Here is a 9519-nt window from a genome sequence, read left to right as displayed (position 1 = left end):
GCCCTAGGTGTTAGGACTTCAACGTGTTTTTCGCAGGACGCAACAACTCATAACAGCTCCCCCTGCCCTCGCCAGTCCATTGCTGATTGAATGGAATCCTCGTTTTCCAGGACCCCCATGTCCAGCCCTATTCCCTCACCAGCTGGTACAGTGGCCCAGAACTGCCGGCAGCAGGTGACACTGAATCTGCCTCCCTCAAAGGCGGCCCAGCTGCCAAGGGGATGGCACAGGGCTCCTCACTGCCTCGTGGAAGAGGGTGAGGGTTGGCCAGCTGATATAAATTGCGCGATGGCGGGAGCTGCCAGAGGATGTGCAACAAATTCATGAACCCCTGGTGCTTGGGAATGCCAGCGCTGGCATCAAGGACGTTGGAGGAACAACCAGATGGCAGTTAAGAGTAGAAAGCAGGTGCAGTAACTGGGGAGCAGGGAAGAGGGCCTGGGTTGGGAAAGCTGTGGTGGGTCAGATAGGAGAAGGGCGATGGGACCAAAGAGAGGCCCAAGGCGGGGCGAACCAGCCCGTGGGGGACACAGGGCTGTTCCCGAGGAGCCCGCTGAGTGTGAGCAGATACTTAAGTCCAGAGCTTGGGAGAGAGGCGGGGCTGGAAACAAGTTTTCAGTCTGGAGATTAGGATGCCTCAGGAAAACAAGCAAGCAGGAGTGAAAGCTCAGCTGTGCGTGCGTGCGTGCGTGCGTGTGTGTGTGTGTGTGTGTGTGTGTGTAAAAACACCAACTCTAAGCGGCGGGGTGATGACTGTCCTTGACACCAGCAGACAGTGACGTATGAGCTGGTTGTGCTCCGGGCAGAAGGAAACTGCAAACACGCCTGTCTCATCTTTTAACTGTTTATTGTATAATATAAAACTACAAAAGTAAGACTGCTCATTTCCATGTACATTTAATCTGTCCAATTGTTTAGATTACAGCCCGAACTTACATGTGAATACAGCCATCTGGGTTCCGATGTAAGGTCTGTAATATTGCATAGAAAAGGCACAGCTCTCAGGTCTGTGGGGGAAAGGTTACACCTCCTTTCTGACAAAAGCCCTCCTCAAAAACCATGCACCAAACATGTCACTATGTACATCTTTTCCAAATCTTGGTGGTTTGCTTGTCTGGACTGCACTTCTCTTCCAAACTTGTTATGCCCAAAAAGACGTCCACAATTTTTATTGGCTTTGTTTGTGACAGCATTTGATCCTGGCTAATTTTCAAGAACCATTCAGACTCATTCTTAGGAGCCCTGAAAACAACTGTACATTAGCAGGACGCGCACACCTCACTGCCGCTGGCAGTTACAGGAAGTTAACCATTTACAGCCAGAACAGGTTAAATAGGCTCTTTGCAAATATTTTCATAAAGCGTGTAAAGGTCCAATTTGTAACAGCAAGATTTTGAAATTAAGACAATTCATATAGAGAATTACAATCGCTGCACAAAGTAGAGTCTCTCTCTCTCTCTCTTTTTTAAAACCTCTGTCATTTGAGAATGCTGCCCTGTGGATTCATAGTTCACTGTTTACCACAAAGGTGTTTAATACATTTAAGCTTTAAAAATGATCTGTAAAGTTGACACTTTGGCTCTTGGGAGCGTATTTAAGAAATTTTCCTTGACTGACCTCAGGGCAGTTGGGACACTCCAAGGGTTATGGCAATAAACAGCACAATTGAGAAAGACCCTTTGGTGTGAACGAGGGTGTCAGGTGTGGTTGCCCCTTCTGTCATAAAGAGAAAGTGCGACTAAAAACAAGTTTAAAAATATCAACCCTTTGATGCTTGATTTTCTTAAAAATTTGGAGGTATTAAAACATTCCTCATCCATCCCTTTTGCATATTTCAAATAGACCCATATTAGAGGCGAGAGTGAAAATGAACACGGACTGTGCACACGATGAGAAGACCCCGGGGTCTGGCTCGGACCCCTTTTTAATACAGATTGACATTCCTCCAAGAGAGTACATTCCTACCATACATTCCGCTCAGGTTACGATCCAGATGTTGTTAGAACTCCCCAGTAAAATAAATATATTTACACAGAAAAAAGGAATAAATAACTTATGAAAAAAAATCACTTCAAATTCAAAGCTCTTATTATTCTGCTCTCATCTTGTCACTTCATTGCACATCACTGTCAATAATTGTCCTCTCCCAGCCCCACCCAGCATGTCTTTCTCATCAAGGCACCTCCCACTGCCTGCCTGACCCTGAATGCCACACAATGTCCTGTAGAAAGGGGAAGGCATTGCTGCCAGGTGGCATCTGGAAGCAGCGTCCCGTCCCGCACTCAAAGTGGGACTCGGACATCACACACAGGCTCACGTTCTTCCCTGTTGGGACATCGCTTTGGAAAAATAAGACACAAAGATAACTGGAACACTTGGTGGTTTTGTTCTTTTGAAAATGGGCCACTGATTTCCCTTGTCTTCCTCATTACACCTTGAATATCAAGAAGGGTGTCGGGTGTCGAGTTAAAAAGCATTTGCGGGCTGCCATTGGGGGTTTTTTGTTTTGATCCTGAAGCCCAGCCTTACAAATGCGACAGAGTCAGAGAACCGCGTGTGGGCAGCACTTCGCTGTGCTTATTTGAACTGCTGCCCAACACATGGGATTTGTTTAAACACACGATTTGCTAACCCCGCGAAAGGACAGTTGTTCTAAGTTACTATCAATCAGTTTTTAACAATGGCACATTGGCCGCCTTGCCCTGTTATTGTCGGGAATCATCAACACTATTGTGCACGTACACGTATGTGTGCGGCCTGTGGAGAGTTTTCGGGTCCTCGGGTTAGCAAAAGCATGGTGTCTGGGCAGCCTTGTTCTCTTCGGAAAAAGGAAGCCCTTCATACAGAAAGGCACAGCGACAACAGCCCTCACCTTAACTACATGGTCCCCGATCCTGCTGAAGGGAATGACATGTCTGCAGTAGTGAGAGGTGTCTGGAGGAGGGTGCCTGCAGGAGACAAGTGCAATTTGATCAGCTTCTCACTGCTCTACTGAGTTGATAATTAGCCTTAAACACACACGCGCACACACACACACACACACACACACACACACACTCAAGTGTGTGTGTGGGGGGGAGTATATCAGAATGTAGAAAGATTTAATCATATCATACACAAATCTTTTGCTTAGATGAGCAGTTCCTTCATCACAAATGTATTTGCTTTGCCATGTGCATTATAAAAATAAACTATCTATGGCTTGTTTAAAGTGCCATTTTATAAAGCTGTCTTTTTTAATTGGCCAGAGAGACTCAATTTTATCCATGGCAAGAAGTGAGCAGAACTGGTGACTGAATATTGACAAATGACCAACAACAAAGACAACAACAAAACAACACAAATCCCATAATTTAAAAATTCTTAAATAAATATAAAAGTTATCCCTAAAGAAGCCATCTGCATTTCAACAATATAGGTTGTAACCAGCTAAAGTACCATTGGAAGAAAGAAAAAACTGCAACGGAAAGGCCATAAGCCATTTCGGCAACAAGCATGATACATTGCAAACGTTTTAAAATTAAATGTACACCGCTAGGATTAAAAAGCTAGTTCTCAAGTGTCCTGGCAGGGAGAGGATGGCGAGGGGAAGGGGTGGAACATGCATAGAAAGTCCTGTCTCTGTATTTGGATAAAACAGCCATGTAAAGTGTAGTTAAAGCAGTTGATTCAAGAAAGCAACTGGATTGGAAGCTGTGATGGAATGGGACTAACTCCAGGTTCAAGAGCCATGGGTGTGGACAGAGTGCATCCTAGGCTGGGCCAAGGAGAGCCGGGCTCACTGGGGATCATGAGGATGCCATTTTCAGCACTTAGCAACAGAGGGAAGGAAAGCTCCAGGGAAGGCAAGCTGGAGAAGACGACGAGCAACATGATGGATGCCTTCCTGGGCGTGGGGGCGGGGAAGGGTTTCCTCCTGACGAGTCCTAAGCTTTGCAACCGGGTGTTAGTTCCATGAAGAGGTCGGTTGCTTTTTGCAAATTCATGTGTAAATTTCAGGTCATCACAAAAATTATGCCCAAAAGGAAAGAGCTGGGGTTTTGTTTGTTTAAAAAAATAAAAACAAGTAAAAGCACAGACTTGGCATAAATACAGTGAGTACGTGGTAGCCGTCCCCTCCGGAGAGAGGGCTAAAGAGAACCATCACTTAAACCCCGAGCTCCATGGCCACCTCCCGCCAACTGCTTAATGCAAGTTTGATGAGAGTGGCTCTGGCTTTGGAAGTCACAGTGCTGGCGGGTGTTCATGCCAGGGGGTCGGTGCTTGTGAAATCTGGGTGTGATATCGCCTGGCCCTTCTTAAAGCGGTGTGTGTGGGGGCGTGTGTGTGGGGGGGTGTTTGCATTTGGGGACATCAACTGCGGATTGATTTGATCCAATTTTCTCTTTGCACCAAACACATATAAAACATTACAACTCTATAAAAGTACAAGTGCAACTTGTACATCTGAAGTTTGCAGGAACTATGTGAGCAAATCCTATCAAAATAGCTATCTCATATGTATAAACAGCATTTGTTTTTAGAAAAACAATATCATAAACTGCGGAATCTGTACAAAAATATAAAATAAATTTGGGCAGCAGTTTCTAAACAGCCATGTAAATGCAACACTTACGAGGAGTAGTTAATGCCTCTAAAAAGGCTGAATTGCCAAGTCAACCTATACAGGGCGAAAATGCCAGAAAAGGTACTGAGATTATCTAAATAATATATATATATTTTCTTTTTTTACCTCTTGCAATAAAACTTATAGAAAAAATAGACAAATATGCACATGCAATTTACAACTTTTCCAACTTATTCCTTGTGCTTCACTTGAACTGTTTATTTTTGTCATTCAATATAGCGACATTGTCTTCAAATGTATTCTTTCCTATTCCCGGGTAGTAGGTCTCCGAGGAACCACTCAAAAGAGCATATTAAAAAGTGGTCATACGTGGATGAAGGCACTCCAACTCTGCTCAAAGCAAAAACTAGTGTGATCCTTTTGTAGAATGTTTCTTTTCTTGGAAAAAGGCAAGCAAGGGTGCATGCACAGTGCGGAGAGCTGTCGGGGTGCAGGGGCGCGGCCGCGGGGCTCAGGACCCGACCAGCACCTCCATGATATGGTCCAGCTCTGTGAGGTCCATCTTGAAAGGCTGGCTCGGGGTGACTGGCTGGCTGCTGTAGGGTGCCAGCGTCTTGAGGAGGTCGTCCGCCGACACCGGGGCCATTTTCGAGGATGTCCCCGATGCGGACGTGCAGGGGTCAAAGTCGTACATGGATGTGTCGATGTCGGCAAACAGGATGTCGTCCAGGGTCAAGTCCGTCAGGAACCCCGTGGACGTGGTGATCTCGAAGTTGCCGGGCAGGGAGTCCATCAGTTTGGGGTCGTCGGGCCGGGAGTCCCCCTCGGGTCTCTGAGCGCCGGCCCCACCGGAGCCCCCTTTCGAGCCGTCCGTCGCGGCCTCCGCGGAGGTAGGTGTGGGACAGAGCTCCTCGATCTCGTCCAGGGCGGAGGAGAAGCTGTCCTTTTCCGGCGGGAGGGCAGGAGGCGCGAGTCGGGCGGGGGCCACGGGCGGCGCGGCGGGGGAAGTGCAAAAAGTGTCATCGTAGTCCTCAAGCAGCGAGGCAGGGGTGAGGCAGGCCTCTAGGGGCGCGGGGCCGCCCAGCTCGCAGGGGGGCGCGGGCGGGGCCGCGGGGGCGCTGAAGGCAGGCGGTGCCTCCCGGGAGCCAGCGCCCAAGCCGGCGCCCCTCGGGTCAGGCGGTGAGGAGGCGGGGAACGCGGGCCTCAGGCTGCCTTCCTGCTTCAGCTCCTCCTGGATCCGCCGCAGCATGTTGTTGATGAGCACAGTCTTTTGCAAGCTGGGCTCTGTGAGGGGCCTGTGGTTGTAGAGTTTCATAAGGGAAATGTTGAAGATAGTCTGGCGCTGTAAGGTGTAAGACACCTTGGACGGACCGTCGGAGGGGGACACGATTTTGCCTTCCAGCCCATCTTCATGCTCATCAAACTTCCGTTTTCCTCCTTTCCCCAACATATATCTGCCAAGGAGAGAAGAAAGAGATGGAATCAATCCCACAAAAACTCATTTTCACCATCAACAAGACGCTGATTCAGAGGTCGGGACTTGGACTCGGGTTCCCTGCCCAGGGCTGGTTACAACAGACGAATTCATTGGGAAATCTACCTTTGTGTGCCGGTGGAGCAATTTTTATCACTCGGTAGTCTGTTGAATGTTATTTCTTGAGAAATGTGTACTGCACAGCCAAGTTACTCGTTACCATGGAAACCGTGATTTTGACTTTCTCCGCTGCTGCGCTTGCATTTGCTTGCCTGTGGTTACCATGCAGGTTCAACTTCCCACCCCAGGTTTATTTTTAAAGACCAAGAAAATACTTACAATGCCATGACCTATACACATAAAGGCATCATGGACTACAGCTTTAACACACCCGGCATGATAAAAAGAACCCAGTTGGAGAAAGGGGAACATGTACAATTTTGGTAGAACTGCCTGTACTTTCAAAACGCCTTTTCCTTCCTTGTAATGCATAGAGCCTTTTGGCTGTTTGGTGACATGGCAAAGCACTTGGGCTGTGTTAAATGGCCACAGTGATTGGGCTGCCACTGCTTTTCAGTCTAGAATCCAGGAGAGAAATGTGTATTTCCAGCCCAAGTTTTCCTGTGGCTCAATGTCATTACATACAGTCATGTCTGAGTGCAGCTGGACTAATTTAAAAGAAATTTGCTCTGATTATAAGCATTGCTGTTTGGGTACTCGAGACAGTTCCTAACAAAATACCTACAGTGATTCCAGAGATACATACGGATTTCAAAGAAACAAAGACCTCTTTTTTTTTTTTTTTCTTTAAACCTTTTTGAACACCCAGCAGCACATGGAGTTCCCAGGCCACAGATCAGATCTGAGCCGCAGTTGTGACCAATACTGCAGCTGTGGCAAGGGGCGGGGGGATCCTTTAACCCAATGTGCCAGGCTGGGAATCGAACCTGTGTCCTGATGCTGCAAGAGACCCTGCTGATCCCACGGCACCACAGCAGGAACTCCAACGACTTTCTTTTCTCAACTTTGAGAATTCAGGGATGGGCTGGATTTTAACTCCTGCCCACCTCACCTGACACTCACAGCCTTGGTGGCCTCCTGGGGTCCTCTGGCCTGAGTGAGGACACCCCTAGCTGCCTGTACCTTCTGGAGAGTGGCTGTTCCTCTCTGAACTTCTATTATCTAAACAGAGCAATCACAAGTCCACTGGCTTTTGCCTCAGAGACCTCACTTTCTAACCATTTAGTCAACAAAGCGATCTGTATGTCATTCAGACTGGGAGACAGTTCTAATTAGGCCAGGCCTGTGCTTGCTCCCTCAGCTCCTCTACAACCCTTACCCACAGGCGCGCGTGTTAACACTCTCCTCAAGGACACTCACTCCTTGTGATATTGTCACACACAAGAAAGTGATTTGTGGGAGTTCCCTTTGGGGCTCAGCGGTTAACAAATCCAACTAGGATCCATGAGGTTGCGGGTTCGATCCCTGGCCTCGCTCAGTGGGTTAAGGATCCGGTGTTGCTGTGAGCTGTGGTGTAGGTCGCAGATGAGGCACGGATCCCGAGTTGTTGTGGCTGTGGCGTAAGCTGTCGGCTGTAACTCTGATTCGACTCCTAGCCTGGGAACTACCATATGCCGAGGATGTGGCCCTAGAAAGCAAAAAAAAAGAGAGAGAGAGAGAGAAAGCGCTTTGTAGTTATCTAGTTTCCTTGTAAAGGCGATCCGCCTTTTTCTGAATTGCCTCATTCGATCCTTTAACTCATACCGCATCCATGCTGTCTTGGACACTCTGCCACAAAGTGGGTAGTCCTGCAGGGAAATAAAACCTGGTCTTCGAGGGGCTCAACATCTCCTATGCCTCATTATCATTCAGAATTATGAGTCTCATCCTAAAGGAATAAGGCCGACCATAATAAAACATAGAACCTCCTTCCAAGGCTTTGTGAAAGGCCATACTGTCCCTCCAGGCAGACAGACAGACAGTGGACACGGAGCCTGGCACACAAGTCCGACTTGGGGTGACTGCCTTTGTGCCTCAGTCTCCAGGAGAGAAGATAGAAGACAGCTGCAGCCCACCAAGGTGAGAATCAGCTTGAGACTTCTGTTAACACTCAGAAAGAATGTGGCGTTACTTGTAGGAAACACTTCCCCTCATTTTGTAAACATTAAGAAAATGGCTGTCAGTCACCAGGACCAAAGACCAATCCCATAATTAACTGTTCTCTGAGGCAAGGAAGGTATGATAGTAACAACTCGCTTATCTAACGCTTCACATGACAGAAACATTTCCTATTGTTCAGTGCTAAAAGTCTCATTTGTATATACACTTTGCATACGACACTTCCTATCGAAAGTATCTGCCTGCGTTTAAAACTGAGTGTGAATCAGAGGAGGCGATTTCATTTCACGTTACAAAACACTTTCTACTTTATGCATCAGAAGTCTTACCAGACAACTGTGTTTTGAAACAGATAACTGTATTCACAATTATACAATGTGCATTTGCTTACAATTTAAGCATTTAAATGTCACTTCAAGAAATACTCCATTTTTACCAAAGAGCTCATCAAATGCATTTAATCATCATTTAAAGCTTCAATATAATCTATATAATGTTTATGCTATAATATGAATGTATCCATACATCCAAACATGTGTGAGAGTACATGTGCCCCCCCCCCAAAATAGTGTTTCTCAAAGTGTAGTCCATAGATGGAGCCAATCTGTAAACGGTTACTAGTTCTGGAGTCCCTGCTCTGGCAAAACCTGATTGGTGGTGTCTCTGCAGCACCAGGATACAGGTTTGCACCTTGGCCAGGCACAGTGGGATGAAGGATCCCAGGCAGGTCACAATTTTGACTTGTCTCTGGCCTGGGAACTCCATGTGCCACAAGGGGGCCAAAAAAGAAAGAAAGAAAGAAAGAAACAAACAAACAAACAAAAAAACCAAGCAAACAAAAAACTGTTACCAGTTCATGATGAGGTAAATAGAGACACTGTACTGTTTAGAAGCTTTTTATAACAGATTTACAGAGTAATTGTATCTCTGCAAATCTGACTTTTAAAAATGAGGCTCCTACTTTGTACTGATTTCATTTTTCTAGTCTCGTGTTTTACTGAAGTATCAGTCTCTAAAGAAGGAAAACACAACCAAGACGGTACTTCATCACAGAAAGTTTGAGAAGCACTGTCCCAAAATGTAACCTAAATACACACCTCAAAACAATTTAGTAAGCTCGTTACCACTCTGAACATGTACTGGGTTTTCTGGAGAAGTAACACTTAGGAAAGACGACGTAGACTTTTCCTTTCTTTTAGTCATCCACAGAGAGCTGTCTTTTAAAGACTTGAGGCCAGGAAAAACAACAGGACTTTCTCAATAACTCACATTTCTCTAGAAATAACCCCCAAGCCCACAGAACTCAAATATTTAAAAAGCACACGCTACTAGAGGCACTTAGCAGAATTCCCATAGCTGA

The 9519-nt window shown here is 46.5% G+C and overlaps 1 protein-coding gene across 3 annotated transcripts in view; it reads right to left on the bottom strand.

The window, feature by feature from the left end:
* Nucleotides 831-9519, bottom strand: part of SERTAD2 (SERTA domain containing 2) — a 124758-nt gene continuing 116069 nt past the window's right edge. For all 3 annotated transcript variants that reach the window (XM_005662514.3, XM_003125089.3, XM_013996103.2), the window contains one exon: nucleotides 831-6021. In XM_005662514.3, coding sequence (XP_005662571.2) covers nucleotides 5079-6017 — 939 coding nt within the window. In that variant the 5' untranslated portion in view covers nucleotides 6018-6021 and the 3' untranslated portion in view covers nucleotides 831-5078. The remainder of the gene's footprint in view (nucleotides 6022-9519) is intronic.

This window comes from Sus scrofa, chromosome 3, assembly GCF_000003025.6.
Source record: "Sus scrofa isolate TJ Tabasco breed Duroc chromosome 3, Sscrofa11.1, whole genome shotgun sequence".
NCBI lineage: Eukaryota > Metazoa > Chordata > Mammalia > Artiodactyla > Suidae > Sus > Sus scrofa.
Note: the sequence above shows the minus strand (reverse complement) of the source record. Positions and strands in the feature narration are given on the sequence as shown.